The 22,496-nt window shown below is 48.5% G+C and overlaps 1 protein-coding gene across 1 annotated transcript in view; it reads left to right on the top strand.

The window, feature by feature from the left end:
- Positions 1-434: 434 nt before the first annotated feature.
- tnc (tenectin) overlaps positions 435-22,496 on the top strand; it is a 40,503-nt gene continuing 18,441 nt past the window's right edge. Inside the window, exons 1-2 of the mRNA XM_002137303.3 lie at positions 435-920; positions 18,141-18,242. Of these exons, the coding sequence (XP_002137339.3) occupies positions 18,149-18,242 (94 nt within the window). The 5' untranslated portion in view covers positions 435-920; positions 18,141-18,148. The remainder of the gene's footprint in view (positions 921-18,140; positions 18,243-22,496) is intronic.

Genomic DNA, 22,496 nt, shown 5'->3' with positions numbered 1-22,496 from the left:
AAGACGAAGACCAAGAACTTGCCGACGCCGCCGTCGTCTTCGTCTGAGAGATGAGAGTCGAGTTGTTGGCCAAAGTTACATGGTGGCGTCGCAGTCGCAGTCGCAGTCGCTGTCCCCAAAGCCGGCTTGGCGCTCTGCTCTCTCCCCAGCGTCAGCGTCGCGAGATCCAAATGATGAGCATTTGACTGTGTGCATGTGTGAGTGTTGCGAGAGTGAGTGTGCTGCTAGCGCGCTCTCTTTCACAGTGTGTGAGTGTGCGAGTGTGTTTGTGTGAGAGGTTCTTTGCTCTCTCTGTCGCGTCGCTCTCTGCGTTCGCTGCTGCCGTTGCCGTTGCTGCCGCTGCTGCTGCTGCTGCTGCTGCGCTGCTGGTGTTGCTGCTGTTCGTTTCGTTCGTTTGATTTTCTTCAAATCGCCGCACGACGTAGGCTATATAAATAAGCACCGCGGACCCAATAGCTCCGAGTCTCTTTGAATTTTATGAAGCGGTTGTATCTTGGTGGTGCCCCAACCAGCCAACCGAACCGAACGGCCAACAGAACCCCCAGTTGGTACCACACCAGCAGCCACAACGGCCGCAAAATCAGCAGCAGCACCAGCAGCATCTTCTTGTAAAATATCTTTTGCCTTTTTACCCCAAAAGCAAGCCAACGAACAGTGGATTATTCCCAATAATTGTTAACAATCAAAACGAAAAGTGAACAAAACACACGCAGAAAACACCGATAAAGTGCGCGAAATGTTGAGCAACGTGTAAAAGCCAACTAAAGGATCTGATAACTGTGCAAGGACTGCAAAACGAAACCCAAAGATACAAACGCAAAGATACAAACCGCAGTACCAGTGGCTAGTGCACACCTAGAATCTCCGCAGAGTTCTATACGAAAGATTTGTTCATTCGTGCTGTTACTTGAGTGAAAAAGGTGAGTTTTTTAGTCTCAAAGGGTCCTTGGAATGGCACACACTAGAATTTCTTTGCAAATCAAGTTTCGGAGAAACTATCCTTTAGTGTGATTTTTGTGTTAGATAAAAATATATTTTTTTAAAGTTTAGTTTTCAAATGAAGAACTTTTTTTTTCTTAATAAAATAGAGATATAAAATGAAAGAAAAATTTAAAAATGTTTTCAAGTATTTTATCAAAAATGTTACTCAAAAAGTTTTGAAAATTCTTAATTAATTAATTACGTTTTAAAACAAAAAGTTGAAATAAAACGTTACAAATATTAGTTTGATAAATATTTGTAAAGAGAAAATTAAACAGATATTAACTAAATTACATGAAAACTCCGGGAAATAGCAAAAATAAATAAAAAAAAACTAATAATTTAAATGTTCTATTCAATTTTGTTTAGAAATTATTTCCGACCAAGCCACAGATAATTTTTCTTTAAGTTTCAAAGTTTTTTCAATGCATATGTAAATTTCAAATAAATTCCATTTCTTGGATGGGAAATTTCCCCATAAGAACATTTCCAAAGATATCTAATGATATTCATACTTTGGGATGACTAATGCCCAATACTATTATAATTAATTTGCGGACCATTTAAACTGGGGATATGCACATGTGAGCCCTGTTGCGCAATTGTTTAAACTTGATTCACTAATTATTCATTTGCGTAACTCGTTTCCAGTCAGGGGCTGGTTGTCCGAACATCAGATGCCTCCCAGTGGGCTGGTTGACTCTTTCTAGGGCAAAAACCAGACCTCCATTTCAGCCAATTGCAAAGGGAAGAAGGGATGAGAAACTGCAGTGACTTTGCCTGCATAAGCCGCTTTAATCTTTACGGCCGCCAATTAATGAAAATTAATTTGCTTACAACCGAATTGAAGCAGGAGCCAGCCAGGCGTTAAAACGGCCTCAAAGTTATTCATTCATAAACGAGAAATTTCACTAGTCGCTTCGGAAGCCGAAGGCTAAATACCCTCTGCAGATCGATCAGTCTTTTCAAATATTTGTAGAAAGATTGTATCTATGGCAGGACAGGAAATATAGAAGATGGCTATATCAACTCAAGAACTAGTACACTTTATGGCGTCACAAATGCATCCATTTCGGTGCTGCAAACATATAGGGCTTACCCTCTTTGAGGGTATAAAAAAGAAGGTTTGGTGGGGCTCCACGACGGCTGGCGTTGCTGCTGCATTCATTCGCTGGCTCATTCATTCATTCACAAATGGCTAGCTCCCCGGCTGGCTGCACAACTAACGGGCCAAGCCCGGGCGTAAATGCCACGCGCCTCGGCACCGTCTATGGCTCCGTCTACGGCTGCAGCCTTTGGCTATTTGCATTGTGAAAATAGTTTTTGCCTGTGTTTTAATTTATGAAAGGCCATTCCGCGCTCTTGGGCTTGGTCCTGGGCCAAAAACTTCGAGAGCAGCCATAATTAGAATTTATGCCCACACCATCTGTTGGGGGATCTTTAAAGAGGAGCCCGGCCGGAGCTCCGCGGCGACATTTGTCAAACTCGTAAAAACTAAAATTGCCCGAATGAAAAAGCTTTTAGTTAGCCATAAATAATACAAACTACGGCCGGCCAGCCACCGCCACCACCTCCACCCTCCCCACCCACAGAAAGTGCCTCAAAACGATATATTTATAGTAGTTACAACTACACACGATGGTCCTGTTCCTGGTCGTAGAGTCCTGTTCCTGGTGCTGGCTCTGGCTCTGACTCTGGTCTTGGACCTGGGGCCCAATAAAAAATGCAAATAAAACGCTGCCGCAATATGTGACCGTCTGTCCCTGTGGCAGCCTCCTCCTGCTTCCCCCCTGGTGGCTGACGGCAAACATTTCCAACCTGACTTTGAGTGTTATTTGGTTTGCCAGAGATTTCATTGGCAGCTGGCCAGAGACTGGACCGGGGGAGGGACTCACCAGCGGGGACCCTGACATTGAAGGGACAGGGCCATGGCCAGTGACTGGAATGGACTGGACTGGACTGGCAGCAGCAGGTGTTCGGTTTTGGTTGACTTTTTTGGTTCGGGGCACCAAAAACTGTCCCTTGGCCATGAACGGAAATAGTGTGATTTATAGACAATTTCTGTGGTACAGCTCCGAACAAATTTTGACAGAGTTTGTCTGCAGCGGCGCCAGCAGGAAAACGGCTACGGATTTATTGATGAGCCAACAGGAAAACAGGAAACATGGCAAATACGAGTATCCGATACAGCATCTAGTTGTAGTTGCGGTCACCCCACATACCCCGAAAACATACATACATACACGCATACATCTATCACAACCCCCATGCCCCATCAGGCCGAGGCCCTTTCCCATGCCGATTCCCTTAAGCATTTTTGGTTTTGTGGTTTCAGCATTTTTCTAGATTTTTTTGCAGCATATCTGCTGCAGCATTTTAATTAAAAATGCCTGAAATGTCTCCGACTTGGGGCTGGCTTTGGCTCTGGCTCTGGCTTTGGCTTTGGCTTTGGCCGGAAAAGCAATGTCAATAATGACATAAATGCCTCGTCTTTAGGCACTTTAAGGTGTGCGGTTGCTGCGGTTGGGAATTGAATAGGAATTGAAGCCACCATTTGGCTTAACCATCCGCACTTCCGCCGCCTTAGGCTGGGAAGCTGGGAGACAGAAACTTTGTTAGATCTTCATCGTTTTGGGAGATACTTGAACACTTTACTGCCGCAAAAGTTGCTCGATGGCAAAAGAAGAAAGAAGTTTTATAAGCTTATCGTTGGGACAGCTCTGCGTATGCTTAATGCCACATGCTGAAGCTCTGCAAAAGTTTGATGAACCGCAGTGGCGCGCACATGGAGCAGATCAGGCGACTTTCTACAGTCACTTTCAATATCAAATGAATTCATTTCATTCGAGTTCTGGTTGCTGTTGTTTGCTTGAGCCAACGTCCGCTGCTTTGGGCCTTTCTTTTGTCCGAACCGAGCATAATTTGATGCCTTTTCAGTAACGCACTTGTCCCCTGAGGTGGGCTTCCTCGGTGGCTCGGCTCTGCGCGAATTATCATAACAATTAAAAGCCACTGCAAGCAAGGCCAGCAGCAAGTCGCAAAAATTCTTTAACTTTATGTTAATTTATTTTAATTTTCGTCTTTTAGAAAGAAAGATTAAAGCAACTGAAGAGGAGAGGTCCCAAACAGATCCCCATACCCATCCCCATGCCATCCGAAATGCGCAGAAAAAAAGTCTTTAAAATATTTAATTGGCTGGCATGAAACTTTTGCGCTCGGCTACTACTATTTTAAGTTATGATGCGGGTCCCCGGACACACCTGAGCTCTGACATCAGCACATCAGCGGATCAGATCTGTAGGGAGAAAAAGGCAGGAGCCCCGATGGGAGCCACCTGATGGCACTGGGACTTGAGACTGGGACTGAGAACCTGACAAATTACATAATGATAGGCTGGCCGATGCTAATGTCTCATTGTTGGGCTACCATTTCGCCGTTAGGCAAAAGACCAGAATCAGCCCGACCAGAAAAGAGAAGAAGACTCCACGTCACATCACATCGCATCACATAATCTAATTAGAGCCACGTTATGCAAATGATATGCTCCGCTAATTGAGTGAAAAGCTGCGCGAAAGCCTAATGAGGTGGGGAGGGGTCATGCAGCCAGCATCCAAAGGTTGCAAAGCCACTCCAAATGCTACCGGAGGAACTGTGACACTCGGCTATCAGTTAATCCGATTAGGGCTTGTGTATATGAACTCATAGCACACTTATATCTACAACAGCCATGGCTATAATCCTGTTTCCCTGGAAATATGTACAAGTAAGAGCTGCAGCTCTGCGTGGATTCATAAGCAGTTTATTTAGCAATAAAGATTCCCGAGCTAATTGGAAACATTTTCAGTATATTGTCTGTATGTCGTATCTTCTACAGAATTCACACTTTACAGTGATTCAGCATTGGATCCATTAGGGGATCCACAGGGGGGCCATAGCTATCGGCAACAGCTTTAGATAGCAGCAAATGCATGTTCAAGAGATTTGCAAGCCGAAAAAACACTGCCATAATAGCAATCTGACGCTGGCAGTTTGTTTCTTTGGCCAATAGCTTACCTTGGCCAAATGTTTTATCGCCAATTTCTGGCACCCGCACAAAAGGCACTTGAGGCAGAGACAAAAGCGGTGGCAAAAGCGGTGGCAAAAGCAAAAGCAAAACCAAACCAAACTAAACATCATCCCCAGTCAGAGACTGTTTGTGATTTTAAAGTTTAATTGAGTAAATCGGTTTATGTGCGGCATTAGCATTGTAGTTGTGCTGCCGCTGTGCCCCAAGCAACAACATAAAGAAAGTAAGCGCATCTAAGCCCATTACGACCGAGCGACCAAACGACACTTGTCTCGCATTACGCCCAAACAGCGCCAAGGTTAAATCGTGGTCTAGAACCGGGGGAGCATGGTACATGCCACAAGAACTTGCCGCGACTCGACTTGACTCGGGCTTAAAGTGTGTCGTGGGGCGCAAATTTCTCTAACCCAAATTGTTGTTGCTGCTGTTGCTGCTGCTGCTGTTGGTTGTGACTGCCTCCGTCTTGGTCTTCGTCTTCGTCTCGGTTTCGGGGCGCCGATCTGGTTTGCCACAGATGCTTTCGAGTTCAATAGCCAAAGAAAGTGTCAGACGGTAGAAAGAAAAAGTGTGCAAACCGAGTCGACCAGAGCATTGGAGAGCAGTGGAGAGCAGAGCCAATGGCTAATGGGACGGCGACATAGATTTTAATGGCCATTTTGCAGAACGAGGGCCCCGGCTCCGCACCTGCCGTATGCGTAATGCCTGTTATCAGGCCTCGCAAAATGCATTTGCCAAAAGCCTGTTAATGGCCATCGCATCGCCCAGAGAGATTCAAAAGTGTTAATGCAACGAGCCATTAGGCCAAAACGATTTTATGGGCCTAAAGGATAGGCGAGTCCCGCGCCCAATGCTAGGGACAGCGAGAGCCCACTCGGGCCTGTCTGGGCGGACCGATTGAAGCCATTTAAAGCACTCGTAAAGCCCTGTCCGCCATTTAGACATGGCTCTTAAAGTCTAGAAAATATCATTTGATTTAATTTGAAACCGCGCGCGAATAATGGCCCATAAGGCCGGCACCAGCAGCAGCACCAGCTGGAATGGATTCGAGCTCGGAGTCGAAATCGGAGTAGGGCCAGCATCAATGCGGTCAAGGTGTCAACGCTGGTCGATTCCGATTCCGATTCCCCTGTTTTGTTGAGTGCAATTTGAATTGGCGGAGGCCGAAGTGAGGTATATTTTGTGGCTTATTAGCTAGCTGCTGGCCGGCTAATGTGTTTCTGGCTCGCCAGCGAAACGGGCCTGAGAGCCAATACAGTTATGGGGCCAACACAATTAAGCCAACGGTGCTGCGGCTCCAAAAAATTGGCAGCAGCAGCCAGCACAACTATCAAAAGCCCACTGCCCAACTCGAAAGCCCATAAATTAATTCAATCGCCCGATTCAGTGGTGGCTGCAATTGCCCTCCGGCTACAGCCGAAATGGCCAAATCAAACGACGCGCAGAGTTGGCCATTTCTACGCGCCGCGCGATCGTATCAGCGACAAAGATCAGCCGAGTATCGAGAAATTCTTTTGTGAGAAAATATGCGAAAAGTCGTCGCCAGCCTGCCACACCGCTGTCTCTGGCTCTGACTCTGGCTCTAGCTCTGGCCATTCCACGAGCTGAATAGTCAAAAGAAATCAGCAAAAAAAAGAACCAAAAGAAATTCCCCCCGAAAAAAAAAACAAGTTCGGAGCTGCCTGAGGCCAGAGTCAGAGAGAAAGATACGAGTACGAGCAGGGGATATGAGAGGTACGAAGAGGGATAGATGTTTCTACGTTTCTTGAATGAAATTAATTTCCATTGTATGAAGAGTAAATAAGTAGGCAATAAAGAGAACTACAGTTAAACTTGAAACTTGAAGCCAGGCAGAAATATGGCGAATGAACGAATTGAATGAAAATTGATGTGAGAAGCAGTAACGATGATATGGAAATCGATCAGATGAGTTGTCCACAAAATGGTGCTCATTATGGGCCTAAAACAGATGGCGATTTCTTTTCGACTTTCGTTCGGTGGTTCACATAGAATCGGAATCCGAATCCGAATCCGAATCTGTATCTGAACATCCGTTTATAAATTCCAAATTCCAAACGAACTTTCGTTGCGAATTGGATGCGCAACAAAAGTGTTTAATCAGCGACCCGTTTGGAGCCCAGGGGTTAGTCACATTCCGAGTGTAGAACGTAAAATGTACACAAAAACATAAGCATAAATATAAATCAGTTTCGTTTAATATGTCCGCATATTAAGCGGCGTGCGTTTGGCACTCTTCGATGACGTACTGGCCCCGCGATTACCCCGTAATCGTAGCTTACAAGGGTACATGGCGTTTTCGAAAGAACATGTAACGGGCAGCAGGAAGTGTATTCGTGGGGGGTATCTAATGGTCGGAACATTCCTAGTGGCTTCCAGCTGTTCTGACACACGTCTGCAGTCGAGTAGGGTTCCAGTATAACTTGATTTTGATATTTGTTTTCGTCGCGCTGCCTGACCCAAATTCGGGGACTCGACTCTTGTTTTCTACTTGTTTTTGTGGCGGGTGTAGGGTCGCTTGTTTGGTCATGATTTACATTTCATTACGTACCGCCATCACTCGATTGCCATTCATGCCGGGGTTCTATTGTGGCCAGCTTAATGTCACCTAATGATCTTGTCCACACAAACAATGCGATACGATAATTAGAATCCAACTGTTTGGCTAATCGATTGCCTTTCCCTTCTCGTTTCGTTGCAGGTATGTAAATCCAATTGGTCCAATCTGGTCTGGTCTGGTCTGGTATGGGAGGAAATGGAGACGTCAAGCTGTCGGCCCGTAAAAGTATGCAATGATAAATTAGACAGCAAACAAATTGCAAGCGGAGTGCGACTGCACTTTTTGTCTCCGCTGCAGTGCTGCTGCTTAACTGCTTCAATTTGCATAAATAAATAATTTAGCAGTGCATTCGCTCGGCGCTGAAACAATAAAAGCCAGCAAATTGAGTCGCGAAATGAAACAGAAGTACAGAGCGAGAGCGAGAGCAGAGCAGAGCAAAGCAGAACAGGACAGGACAGGACAGAATCCGGGAATGAAATGTGGGGATGACATCTAATTTATGCAGAAGGGAAGCTATCAAAGCAGGCTGCAAGTGGCAGGAGATGGGGCCGGCAACCGCCAACAAGGTGCGTGCCTCGACACAACATTGACAACAGACAAAGACGGAGTCAGAAACAGAGTCAGAGTCGGAGTCGGAGCTTTGTGCTCTCATAAGGTAATAAAGCGTGGCATGGCATGGCATGCCATCGCCCAAGTTGCAGCAGCTTTCATCCTTAGACGAGCACAACGACACGGCGCTCATTATTGAAGAGGGCAAAGGCACGGACACAGGTTGACTATCCGGCACATCCTTGTCATATTCTACCCCATATTCACGTTGGGGGGGAAATTCCGACGCTTTTGCATTGTTTGCATACTTGACTTCATTGCCTTCAAGTGCTTTTCTAGCACCAGCCCCAGCCCCTCCCCCATCCCCAGCCCCTCTGCACCGGCTCTGGCCCTGTGGCTTTTTGCAACCCTTTTTCGCAGTTCCTCTTAAAGTTGCCACATCCCGTGCCGCCACCATTGCCGGTGCTGCGATCGTTCGTGCCTCAATGCCGGATTGAACCACAAAGCGCAGTGTACGTAGAGTGACACTTCTGGCTGAAAACTTTACCTTCTAATTGAATTCGAAATGCAAAATAAATGTTTTGCCATTTTCCAGTGGACAGGTCAGAACAATGGCATTGAAATTGATGGCAGAGCTGAAATTCGTGTTTTAAATGTCGCTGCATAATTTATATATGAAATGCCAACCGAAAAATCTATATATCGAGCAGTCAATTTATTTATAGCCCCGCTCCGCATCCGCATCCACATCCCAGCCCCCCTTTTATGCAATTACCTATGGGGGGATGGGGAGTGGAAATTTTCGACAGGGAAAAATCAATTTAAAGCCAATTTTCAGACGCTAATAAATTGAATTAAAAATTTCAGATCCAAAATGAATTTCTTCTTGATATGCCGAAAAGCCCCCCAGGAAAGTTTGTTACCCCCAGTTGGGCGGGAAAGCGGTTTTCCTCCCCCCTCCCACACTCCGACAGTCCATCCATCACTTGCGTGGGGCTGAGTCAGAGCGTTAGCCCCCGCTCGGGGCGCTTCTAATTAGGTATACGGAGACGACGAAGAGTGCTGGATGAGATGAGTGTTATGGCAACTATTTATACGAACATCATAATGCGGAAACTCTTACCCGAAATGCCGCTCGGTGTCGGACAGGGGCAGGGGGTTCTAAGAACCCGCCTCGCTTAATAGGAACCAAAACTGGTTGGGCTTTAATGGGCCTCCCGGTCCCCCACCCCGCGACACCCCGCCGTTGGCCTTCTTGGTCTTCTGCCCGCGTAACAGCCGCGTTGACCAGCCATGAAAAATTCAATTTCATTCCATTTCATCTGGTATTTTTGACGGAACATTCTCGGAAGTGGTCGGCGCGTGAGTCTTAACGATGAGCAAGAGCCAAAGTGTAAAGTGTAAAGTGCACTGGACGCAGCCCTAACCGTAATGGGAGTGGGGTCGAGTACAAACTCCAGATAGAACCCTCGACCAAACGATGTTTGTAGGGGCTCTCTGAGCACCTGGATGGGTTGGATACCAAACACTTTCCACGGGTCGGCCTTTTAATTTGTTTCATTTCATTTCGTTTTAATATCTCGCTCGGAGAACACTTTCCTTTCCTTTGGTCTCGGGCATTACCAAACAAATAAAAATAAAAATAAAAACAAAAACTGGCTTCTCCAAATAAAAGTGAAACCGCCTTGACGACAACAATTTGTTTTCTCAATGGAGGAGCTGGCAGTTTCTTTCTGCCAAATCTCACGTTCATCTCTTAATGATGGAACATCACTTTAATCGCCATCGTGCACGTGTAAATATCTCATTGAAGCCCCGATCCCGGTCCGGTCCAAGGAAGAGCAGCAGCGGAATACCTTTGGATTGGCTTTCGGCTCTATGCATAATTAAGTGCTTTTATGCGGGTCTCGGGCCCGGTCGGAAGGCTCGTAGCCGGCGGAGTCTCCATCTGATTAATGGAATCAGCTTTGGATAAAGCACCTGCGATGGGCTTGGAAAATTTGTTAGGATCTCTGGCAGGACTGCGGGTCCATTCCGATGATGGAGACCTGCTCTGGGCGCCGTACGGCTAGCCGTTCGATGATTTCTCAAGTGGGAATGGGCCTAGAAGTCTGCTCTGGCCTGGCTCTAGAGCTGGCTTTGCCTGGCTGGGATTTTCTTTTCGGGATTTATTTGTGTGGAAATGAGCAACTAACGGTATATGAATCATGACTTTGGCAGGCAGCATGATTTAAAACACTCACTCATATGCGGCGGCGGCAACGGCGGCGGTAACGGCGGCAACGACGGCGTCGCTGGAATCGTTGGAGTCGTCTCCATGAGCTCTCCGCAGCTGCAGTGCCAGTGTGAGTGCCATGACTTTATGCGCAGGCCAGGCCCAGACCCAGACCCAGGCCCCGTCCACGTCCAGGCCAACTCGGGGCCAGACTAGGCCGCTTCTCTTTTGCTATTTGCGCATATTTTAGCACATTTTGCCCTGTCCGCCAGGCCGTCCGTCCTAAGTCCTCTGTCCTCCGTCCTCCGTCCTCTGTCGCTGCCTGGGCCCCAACTCCTCGATCGGCATCGCGACGCGACTTTGTAGCGCGTAGAAAAACGTGCGATTTCAAGTTGACAGCACAGCTATGCCATGAACCCTGCCCAGCTACAGCTACAGCTCCAACTGCAACTCCCTCCTCCACTTGCAGTGACTTGGCTGAGACTGAGACTGCGACTGAGACACTGCCTCCTTCTCTTGTGGCTCTCCTTGGGCTGACTGTATGCCTACCTCAAATCAGCTGGAAAAGGCAACGTTTTTCATTTTCTACATTTTAATGCAATTTTTAATTTATTTGTTTTGCCGAGGCAGCGCAAGAGACAGCGACAGCCAACAGCCAACAGCAACAGAGACTCCGCTCTCTATCAATGCTGCTCCCTGGGAGCGGGAGCGGGAGCAGGAGCGGGAACGGGGCAGGAACGCATGTATTCCTCATTGATTGGCATTTCCTGGTTGGCAGCATTAGACTGGCCAAGTCAAGTGAATTCCTCGAAGCGGCTCGACCAAGGATGAGGCCTCAGAACCCAGAGCCCAGAGACCTGCTAGACCCCCAACCAGACGCAGTTGTGTTTCATGTATGAGATGCATTGACTTTTGGCCAGTTTCGGTTTTTAGTTCCTGCTCCGCTTGGCACTGGGACTGGCACTGGCACTGGGACTGGCCCTGGCCCTGGGCAAACTATGTAATTATCTGAGACTGGCCAATGAGTCACTTAGGAGAGTCTGTCTGTCTTCACCGATGATCGATGCTGACTTGCAGAACCAGAGCCTCGAAAACAATGTAGATTCCGAGTCCCATGACATCACAGAGCTCGAAATAAATGTGTATCCGGGCTATTCCCATGCCTGTCTATGGTAGCATCCCAATAAACTCGTACTCGTACATTTTGGCATACACTTCACATTGCAAATTACATACAATAGCCATGAGTAATCATATTAATGAGATTCAATTGATGGCTACCCACCACCAGCGGCATTTGGGAGTCAGCAGTCCGGCAGTCCAGTCCGCATTCAGAAAACGCGCCAAAACCTCAAGCTCATTGATCCACTTTTTCGAAATTCTGCTCTCAAATCACGTATCCGAAAAGCATTTACGTTTATTTGGCTAACTGTTTTTGGCTAACCCGAAACACTGCCATTCGACTGTATTCTCTGGCATAATTAGAACCAGTTTGTCTAGCGCCAGAAGGTGTTTGGATCTGTCTGCCACATGTTCTTGTGCAAATTATGATGAATCCATCGGGAAGTGATGGATCACTTGCAGTATCCTCAATTTCCCCAAATTGTATGGATCGAGATTTCATTGGCATTCCTAGAGTGTCTGCAGTTCGGTTCGATTTATATTCAGACGGATGCTTCTTTGTTTTATGACTGAAATTTGCAAATCGATTCAGACATTGTATAACATTGTCCGGTGACACGTGTAGGCGTCGTTAAGGTTTCGCTCTGGCTCTATTTTGTGGGCCATCCCCAGTGGGTCGGGTCTCATATTTATAATCACGTATGGCAAACCGGGCTATCGCGGCCTTAGCCAACTGAAAAGTGACCCCAAAAGCTCCAGCTGGAATGGCTCCAGGCGAAATGCCTAATTGTGATGTTGGTTTTAATTAAACGACCCACAGCCAAAGCCAAAGCCAAAGCTCATTAGGCAGCAGAAGCCGAGCAGCTGAGGAGCTGAACAGCGATGCAAACGTATGTGCAACTTTGTTGCATGCAGCTCTGCAGCTGCAGCACCAGTGGCGAGTGAAATCAGAACGCTTCTTCTGGCTGGCAACAAACTTGACCCCAAGAAAAAGAGAAATTTGTGGCAAGACCGATACGTAAAAAGCGAAAAAAAATATAAAAAAAAAATGAAGCTCGAAACAAAATCAGCTCACGATCTGCACGGCCAACTTCTACCGCCTGCCGCAGCAGCTTCTGCTGGTGTTGGGTCAGCCCCACCAGCATCCACATCCACTGGCACTGGCACTGCCACTGCCACATCCACTTCCACATATGGCCAGCCAGCAGATTGCATGCTGCAGGCGAGCACACGGTAGCCAGCATCATCAAGATTTGTCACAAATCAAAGCGGGCAGGCAACTAATCCAGTTCAAGTGCTGAAGCTGAAGCTGGAGCTGGGGCTGGGGCTGGGGCTGGGAGTTGGAGCTGGGTTCTGGGTTGGCCGAGCGTCCGACACACAGCGAAAATGGCAAATTGCCGTCGAGTTGCACTTGGAGTCGCTGCTGGAGATGGAGTCGAACTCCGAGTTGGTGGTTGGCGTTGGCGTTGCATACAGCTTGGAGAAGGAGCTCGAGTCGTGCTGGGCAGCTTCCGCATGCCGTTGCCACTGCCATTGCCATTGCCATTGCGCCGTGGCTGTGGCAGTGGCAGTGGCAGTGGCCGGAGCAAAGCGCTGACAAGTGACTCAGACGCGAGAGTCGGTCGGTCTCCAAAGAAGTTTACATTTGGCGCGTTTGTTTGCTTGTTTGCTGCTGCTCCCTTACCGCCTGCCTGCTGCCGCATGCCGCCTAAATTTGCCACTAGACACCGTTATGTTTGCAGATCGTGAGCAGCAGCGAAGCACCGAGCTTTATTAATTTCAAGCAACTCCTCCAATTTGTGGCTCAAGTGGCTTGCTGGCCGCCCCCCCGCCTGCTGCCGCTATAGATGATGATGCTGATGATGCCACAAGGTCGCTCAATTGTGAGGTCAATCTTAAATTTGCATAGACCCTCGTGCGAAAGTTCAAATCTACAGATAATCATCTGTTCTCGATGGCAATCTCCATTAGATCTAATCTCTGAGAATGTAATCCGAAGTATCTATCCCTTGAGTGAGCGAACGAACACCTTCTGTAATTATTGTATCCATAAGGTGCACACGAAAATGACCGGACATGGAATTTATGTGTATCTGCAAAGGCAAGGTCGGACATTCCTAAGGCCGTATTCCAACAAATTGGCTGAACCCAAGCCACAACAATTTGGCCCGCAATTGGCCACAACTATGCGCGATAGACGGACGATAGGCGATGGGTGATTGGCGATCGGCAATCGGTAATCGGCGATCGGCGATTGCTGATTGGCGATAGGCTCATGTGTGAGGGCCCCGCAGCCGTTCGCGGATTTATGGGGATGACGTGCAGAACAAGGCAATTGGCCAGACAAAAGGAATACCATAAGCATAAAATAGTAAAAAATGCAATTTGCAATTGCTGCCACTGCCACTGCCACTGCCGCAGCCCCTACCTGGGGACCGTTAAATGGATGGCAGTGGCAAGAACGAAGAGCCAGAACAGAACACAAAACCAAATTAACGCCAAACAACAGAACAGCAGTGGCAGCAATTGCAATCGAAGAAGTGTAATACGATAAGCCAGCAGAGAGTAGAGGCAATTGGCAGCAGCAGCAGCAGCAGATCCCCAGATGGACGCGTGAGGTTGGGGTCAGGCGGCAGCACTGGGGATGGGGATGGGGAGATCGCTTGGCTCTGGATCGGCTTGGGATTGGGATTGGAACTGGCACTAGGACTGGCACTGGCACTGGCACTGGCACTGGGGTTCGCTTGTGTGCTAAATGTCAATTTGATACCAGCCAGAATCCAATTAAAGCTGAAGTTGCATTCAGCTTCAGCTTCAGCATCGGCTTGCAAATTGCAAATTGCTATCGATCTCTGACTGCGATCTTGTCGATGGGTCGTCGTTAGATGCGTGCCCCAAAGTATATTTGTGGGTCATGGTACAAATTTCAAAGCGAAGGCAACAGACAGAGGAATAGCAACAGGCACAGTGCCACAGCCAGAGAGCCAGAGAGCCACAGAACCAGACACAAACACGACAGCCTACACAAGATAGCTCTCTGACAAGAGACACCTTTTGATATGCTAACGAAGCCTCCGCTCTTCCGCTCCCTGGCCGTGCCACTCGTGCCCCGACTGTCAAAATGCTGCCCATGGATGCATGTGAAATTTTCCCACCCTCCATTGAGGCCGTCTGCCTTTGTGAAATGTAAATTTTTTTTCTGTTTGTTTCCACCTCTCTGGCCGTACATTTATATTAGAGCTGCAGCTGGGCCACAATTTGTGCAACTGGGGAAATGGGAACTTGCAACTTGCAACTGGCAGCAGCCTCCACGCATGCCCACAATGTAGATATGGATATCCCCCAGATACGAGAACGAATACGAGTTGGGTCAGGGGCATGGGCATGGGCATGGGCAGAGACAGGGGCAGGGACAGGGGCCTGCCCCAGACAGCCTGTGCAATTTCTCAGCCACAAAGAAGCGGTGGCCTGTCCAGTGCCTACCCTTTGTGGGCATTCCGCATTCCACCAAGCAGAAGGAGGGCTGTGCTATGCAAATACGGCCTCTGCCACCGCTCTTCACGCATGAGCCGCCTCCTGCTGGACCTGAATACATTTTTCATAACGCATATCAACAGTGGGCCATTGTTAGATGGACGACCCACTCAGACCAGGTCTCCACACGGTCTCCACCGCGGAGCCGCCGCCGCCGTTGACGAAGAAGACATACATAGACGATGAAGATGCATGGCCCAGGCCTTGCCCTTGCCAGATGCTTTTCCAAAATCTTGCAAATTTCCCATGACCGATATCTGGTGGCATGTGCAGCAGTAGAGTCCGCCCCTCTTTGGGGCACTGGTAACAAGCGCCTGCCTCGTTTTGGGCAAATACTCGTACCGATGGGTAAAAGTAGTTGCCTCCTGATGTGTGGTGAGCTGTGTGCCACATGTGTGTGTGTACTTTTGGCTACTACTTCATTCACAAATTGAATTTGTGTCACACACACACTCTCAGAGAGAGGCTGAGGCGGCTGTGGCAGAGACACATGGCAGCTGGCTGCTGACCACCCCTTTATTTGGTCTTAACCCAAATACTGAATGCTATGCTATGCTGCAGAAAATAAGAAAGAATAAAATTGTTGGCCATTTAGCCACGACAGTACAGTGGAATAATTACAGCAACAAGTTGCCAGTTGCCAATTGCTAGCCAGTTGGTAGGCCGCAACATGTTGCCTGCTCACTGCTCGCTGTTCGCTGTTCGTGTGTTGCTAATAGCTTTAGAACAAGTGCCATTTTGGCCAACAACTAATAGCCAGTTTGTGTCGCTTCCGTTGTCAGTCCAAACAGGCAGGCGGCATCATCCTCATCCTCATCCCCATCATCATCATCATCATCTTCATCACCATTATCGTCATCATTATCATGGTCCAGGTTGTTGTTGCTGTTGCTGTTGCTGTTGTTGGCTGTGTGAGATTATCATTATTGTTATTGTCGCTCGTCATGTCAACTCGTCATCAACATGCCGCGACTCCGAATGAGATGGTAGCAGAAGAGGCAGACGCTTCACCATCAGAATCATCCACAGCCGCAGCCACAACCATCGGCATCAGTATCAGCCACAGTCACAGCCGCTGCCGCAGCCTCATCCTCAGCCTCAGCATCAGCGGAGCAATCTTTCAACTTGACCGAGAGGCGGCTTCGTGTGTTGCATACCTCTCTCGTTACTGTTGCTGTTTGTTGTGGCATTGCTGCCGTTGCCGTTGCCCCTGCCCCAGCACGCAGCAGTGATATTTGTGACTCCCGGGGCTCAGGTTGGGGCTCTCTCCCTCGTCCCCCAGTTCGCCTGCATTTTAATGAGCACAATTCGCGCATTTATGATGAGCGTCGAGCGTTGCTCATTCGCCTTCCCCAGTTCCAGCCTCAGCTCCAGCTGCAGCCCCAGCATTAGCCGATTTTTATTTGCTTGTTTCGTTAGCGAGTAAACCAAACAGCTGCCCGAGGGGGGGAATACGAGTACGTTGCCAGAGCGGTGCGGAGTGGGGGCCGTAACGGAAACCACTCAGATTTCACGAGAATAGCAGAAGGGGAGGCGAAATATTGCGGAGGAGAGAGCTCGATATGACCCCCCAGAAGAGTAACCAAAATGGGATACCATTCCACAGTGACAAGTTCCTCAGGGGACATCAGGGAAAAGAAAAGCGATCGATATTCTAGATTTTACTTCGATTTAAATGCAACAAGGTATCGCTAGCTCCGATAACTATCGATCTACCCTCACATTTATCGATAAAAAACCATTTTGTCCCATGGTGCTTCGCCTGGAAGATTTTATTGCTTTATGAAAGGTATAAAATTGCATAATCCACCCACCGACCACGCCCACCCATATACAATCATCCGTACGGGTGCGGGTGCGGGTACGGGCATCCCCACCTCCTATTCTTACCCCCTCTCAAACCGGCACTCAACCACCCCTCACCATCCCTCTCCCTAGCCTCACCCTCAGGTCCAAAGCCACCCCTCAATGGAATCGGCCTCGCATCGCATCGGTCTGGCACACTCACGTGTTGCATCTCCTGGGACTTGATTAAAGTAACATAAAGCAAATAAAAGCCGAAAGGAAACTTGGCTAATAAATGAAAATATGAAACGTATGTGTCGTCGGCCCTTCGACGCCATTATACCCCCAATCGAGTCGACCATAAACCCGGTTATATATGGCGGGACCTGCGAGTCACGTTAGTTAGGTAGTTGTCAACCGATAAGCTGTGATATGTGGCGGTTGCCGCCCGCTAATTATAACGATGGGATCACTGGCTGAACACCAAGTGGGGGGTGCACAATTTCGGGAAGTTTTCTTCGGCGTGTGGCTGACATTTTCAATCAGCAACTTCAGAGAAAAGAAGAAAAACTTCACAGAAACTTTCGGGCAGGTTTCCCTGTATGCGTACTCGTATCTCTTGAACGATTTTTGACCTTTCCGGCGAGCAGAAGGAAGTTCCGGGTCTGTTCTGGGTCTGGACGGCAGGGGAGGGATAGGGAGGCAAGACGGCGGGCATGTCAGGGAAAATTGCACATCTGTCAAATCGGCAAACAAGTGATTTCCGCAAACAATTGAAGAAAAACAGCCAGTCAGTCAGCCGAGGGCAGGACTGTGCCGGCCAGGACAGGACAGGACATCGACATCCCGTACACTCCGGACACCCGGGAGGGGTGCAAGTAGTCGATGTGGTGGTGCTGACTGTGGTGGTGGCGTTGGTGGCATTCGGTTCACATGTCAACAGTCCCACCCGCCCGAAATTTCTGCTGTTTGTGCACGTAAATTGCTTTTGTAAGCCGAAGAGCTATTGAAAATTTTCAGCGCACACAGAAAAAAATGGAAACGAAATAAGAAAAGAAATAAATTGAGACGAGACGAGAGGTGAGGAGAGATGAGGCGGCATGCGCCTTGTCATGCTTTTTTAATGAAGTGCTGTCGTTTAAGGAACATATTGTGGCTCGATTTGATTGTTGTTTAAGGGTTAAACGGTCCTCCTGCTGCCAGCCTGTCAAATGGGCACTGAGGGGCCCACATCCTCGTGCTCGTCCTTTCTATAACGCCAATCACGTACTAACCATAACTCTGGTCCGCTCTCTCTCTCTCTTCCATTGCAGTTACAACCATGACAAGAAGACGTTCGAGTCCGCTGGGACTCGAGGAGCTGGTGTCTCTGACGCTGGCCCTGCTGGCCATAATGCTGATACCCACACAAGCCGGTAAGTGGTTTATTATGTCAACATAAATTATGTTTAGCCAGCTAAGTATCCCAAGTAGTGCCGGAGTGCCAGTGCGAGTGCGAGTGCAGCCTCGTAATCTATGCCAAATCCTCCCATATGCCCTGTTTGTCTATTTTGATTATTTTCCCATAAATTCCGGGATCCGAAAAACACCAATCCGCATCCGCACTGACCCCGAGTTCCAGGCAGAAATTCGACTAATTAAAGCCATTGTGACAAATTGCCATCAGACAGACGGCAACAACAGCTGCCGGATCTTCCTGTCGCTTGTCCTGGGTCAGGGGTCGTCAGTGGTCATGACTGCCCAAAAGTCTGTTGCATTTCGGTGGCGAAATTTAATTAAGAGCAGGCCCATTCGGATGCTGGTGATGCTGCGGATGCTGGGGATGCTGCGGGGGTGGTGTCGTGTCCCAAATTCAATTGTGTCATGCGTTTCCATTTAAATTGGAATCGACGGGAACTGACACCGGACACACACATACTCGTACAACTGGAGGGCTTGCTTGTCCCGTTCGGGGAGTGTCCGTCCGCACTCGTCGTATAATTAAAAGCAAGTGCTAATGGTCTTTGCCATCATCAGCAACGCGACTGCATATTTAGACGCATCTGTATCTGTATCTGTTTCTGTTTCTGGTGCTGTTGCTGTATCTACGACTGCATCTGCATCTGCCAGGGCCCAGCAATGTGTTAACTTTCACATTTACCAAGGCAATAAAAGGCGATGCCTAACGGTTCCAGCCTGACTCTAGGCGTGTTCGATTTAACGACTTGTTTAAACAGAACTTAAAGGCAAATAAACCCAAAAAGAGCAAGACCCAGACCCAACTGACGCCGGACGCAGCCACGGTGCAGTTCTCCAATGTCCGGGAATATCGGTCAGCGGCAGAAGACAAGAAATGCCAAAACCAAAATGTACTAGTACCCGTACCCACACCAGCCAAACCGAGCCGAGGCCATAACCAGACCCAGACCCAGCGTGCCATTGTTTAATGGGCTTTCAATAAACAGGCAACGAGCGAGACTCCATCTCCTTCTCCTTCTCCGTCTCCACCTCCAGCACCATCTCCCGGTGCAACGTCAACGTGTCCAGCTCTGACTGATTTGGCCTAGTCAAAACGATAGGCGACAATAGTCAGCTCGTTGACCCACATTCGGCACCACACTCCGCCACGCCGCCACTTCACCATTCGATGGCTGCATTCAGAATTCTTGGAATTTTCATTAACACATGTCTAAAACTCCGGTGTCCGGGGCTGCATATGGAAATGTATCTGAAGAACGAAAAACGAAATAAAATGGAAAAGAATTTTTGTGAATGGTAGAACGAATGAAGAGATGGGCGATGGAGAGGTAGAGACGAAGGGAGAGAGTGCGACCCATGGAGCTTTAAACATTGATTCTGCTGGAAACCCCGCCAGGGTTTCTCACCTATTTATTGATTATTACACACAGTCACAAATCTGTTACACTAACAAGCCAACAAAACGGCCTAATGGACCCCAAACCAATCCCCCATCCGCATCCCATCCTCCCCATTCGAAGAGTGGAAGAGTGGTCGTGTATAGGGTACCGACACCACTTGAGTTTGATGAACTTGGAGCCGCGGCTCGGGAGAACTTCTCAGCATGCTCTGGTAATTGAATTGTTCCATTATAAATACATGTACGAGTATGAGGTGGCAGCTAACGCATGACTCAACAGTTGGGCTCACGCGATACATTTGTATCTGGCTCTGGTTCTGGTTGTGGTTCTGCTTCAGCCGCCGACAGATGCGAGCAATAAATCAATAGGACTAGCGCAAATGTCAGCCGGGCACTCGGACTCTAGAGATGATTAACAGCGGAGTGAGATACTTCACAACAAGTGGCATTTGCGTCATAACAAAAGCCCCAGCATCCATCGATCCAGCGATCGATCCAGCGATCGATCCCAAGCGCTCTAAACGCTCCATACGCCAATTGTTTGCGCAGCTATTAAGACAGATATCGAAAACATTTTGGCATCATACGAGCATCGTGTCAGCCAAGAGCTTGGCCATAGCCAAACAGTTAACCGTAAGACCCAGCCCCCGGGCAAATTGTGCAATTTAACTGCCATCGCCAGCTGAAAGAGAGATGCCTCAAGTTCAAGTTTTAATTCAAGCTCAAGGTCGGTGGATCGATGGCGATGGCGATGGTCTAGGCATCTCGGTAGCCGCAACACATTACCATTATTTTATAAGCCACGAATCGAAGATGGCAATTTCAATTTGATGCCTTTTTTTTATGCCCGTTTCTGCCTTCTGCAAGCTGTCGGCTGGCTGCCTGCTGGCTCGCTTATTTTCATTGGGGCGTTTTCATCAATCAATTTCGAACGTGAGTTTCGTATCTCGTTTTTCTCATGCTTATTATAGAATCGAACACAACAGAACACAACAGAACAGATCAGGCAGAGCAGGTGTTCTCTTCTGATTTCCCATTGGCCATGATTTCCCATTCTGTGGATTCTTGGGACTTGCCAATTGACACCTACACCACTCGATGATGGTCACTGAACCTTGGCCATCTCCCATTTCCCATTCCGTAATTCTGACGGCAGTTCCCTAACCATCAAATATATTTTATTTCCCCCCATAGCCAGTTTTTGTGATTTCTTAATTTATAACCAATTACAAAGGCATTAGTACGCTGAGCAAAGATCTTCAATATTTTTGTTTATTGCGCACATAAATCGGCGCTTTATGGCCCCCATTCTCGGCTCCATATGAAGCTCCAGCTTCAGTCCCAGTCTCAGTCCCAGTCCCAAGATAAAGATGTGCGGAAGTAAGCGATGTTCACTTGCCGCTGTGCCTAATTAGCTTGTATTAGCAGCCCGAGCTAGCCAGTCAGCCAGTCAGCTATCCGAGCTATCGATGGCTTAAAAGTTTTGTGCGTGCCAACAGAACTTTCTGGCCAGGCTCTAGCGCTGGCCGTGGCTCTGTCTCTGGCTCTGGCTCTGGGTCTGAGGTACACATCATTATGCTTTGATATTAATTGCATGGCTCGGCTGATGTCATCAGCGTCAGCCTCAGCATCATCGTCGTCATCAGGCCCTGGGCTGAGGTTGAGGCAGAAGCCTCTGAAGCATCGACTGAGGCAGCGTTAATCAAGATTTAACGTTGTCCAGTCATCAGCTTAGCCACGCGCATATAATTAACATTTTTGCCATCAGCTCGGGCCCAGACACAGACACGGACACGGACCCAGACCCAGACGTGGACCAGGTTCAATGTCAAGTGGCAAGGCGGATTTGGCTTATCAGAGGCGTTGATAGCACCAAACGGTACGGCTGCCCACAGGCCCACAGCCGCACAGACCGTGTGGCTACCTTCTCCATTTGCTTCAGCTGCCTCAGGTGGTGCTGCCGATCCAGCGATCGTAAATATTTTATATATGCAAACATACTGACACTAGGGGCCATAGCCATACCATCCGTACATTGTTGTCTGCCCTCCATCCCAGTCGGAGTCGTCTCTGAAGTAGACGTAGAAGTAGCTGTAGAACTCCGAGTCGGAGCTGTTTGCTTGGCAAACAAGCTGGCCAAAGCCGCTGACCATTGACCGATATGGCGATGAGGATGATGACGATGATGACGATGACGATGGCGATGGCGATGCCGAAGATGTGTTGGCTGCGTGGCTGAGGAATTTCATAGCCACGTAGAGAACAAGTACGCAGAGTTAGAGATCACGAACTTGCGGGTTACCGCGGGGCAAGCCACAGCGGCACAGCCCGCACGAAGCAGCACAGCACCCATCGAACGTGAGACTGCCAAACAGATTTGCCAATGAGGCGGAGAAACTTTCGACGGTGACACAATTAGATGCCGCCCCGGCCAGGCCGGGCCCCATGACTCCAAACATCCAACCCCACCCGACTCCCATGTTCTTGGCCATAAACAAGCGTTTATGCTAAGCATTCATGCTTTCCCTTCCTTTCGCTTGGCTGTGTCCGTTCTGTGTCCCGGCCCACCAGCCTCGCATCGCCCAGTCGTCCATCAATTTGTCAGAAGACGCTTTTCAGATTTTGAGTTGGTGTGAAGCGAAATCAAAGCCGGGTCTGCGTCTGCGTCTGCGTCTGCGACTGTGAACTCTATCGTGTGTCCCAGTCTCTGCGCATGATAAATTGACCATGAGCTTGAGACACTCATAAAAGATACATTTGTTTGGCTTAAATGTTCCGACGCAGACGCAGGCCGGCGAGCCACTTAGTTGGT

Source organism: Drosophila pseudoobscura, chromosome 2 (genome assembly GCF_009870125.1).
Source record: "Drosophila pseudoobscura strain MV-25-SWS-2005 chromosome 2, UCI_Dpse_MV25, whole genome shotgun sequence".
NCBI classification, from domain to species: Eukaryota; Metazoa; Arthropoda; class Insecta; order Diptera; family Drosophilidae; genus Drosophila; species Drosophila pseudoobscura.
The sequence above is the reverse complement of the archived record's forward strand: the minus strand, read 5'-3'. Positions and strand labels throughout refer to the sequence as shown.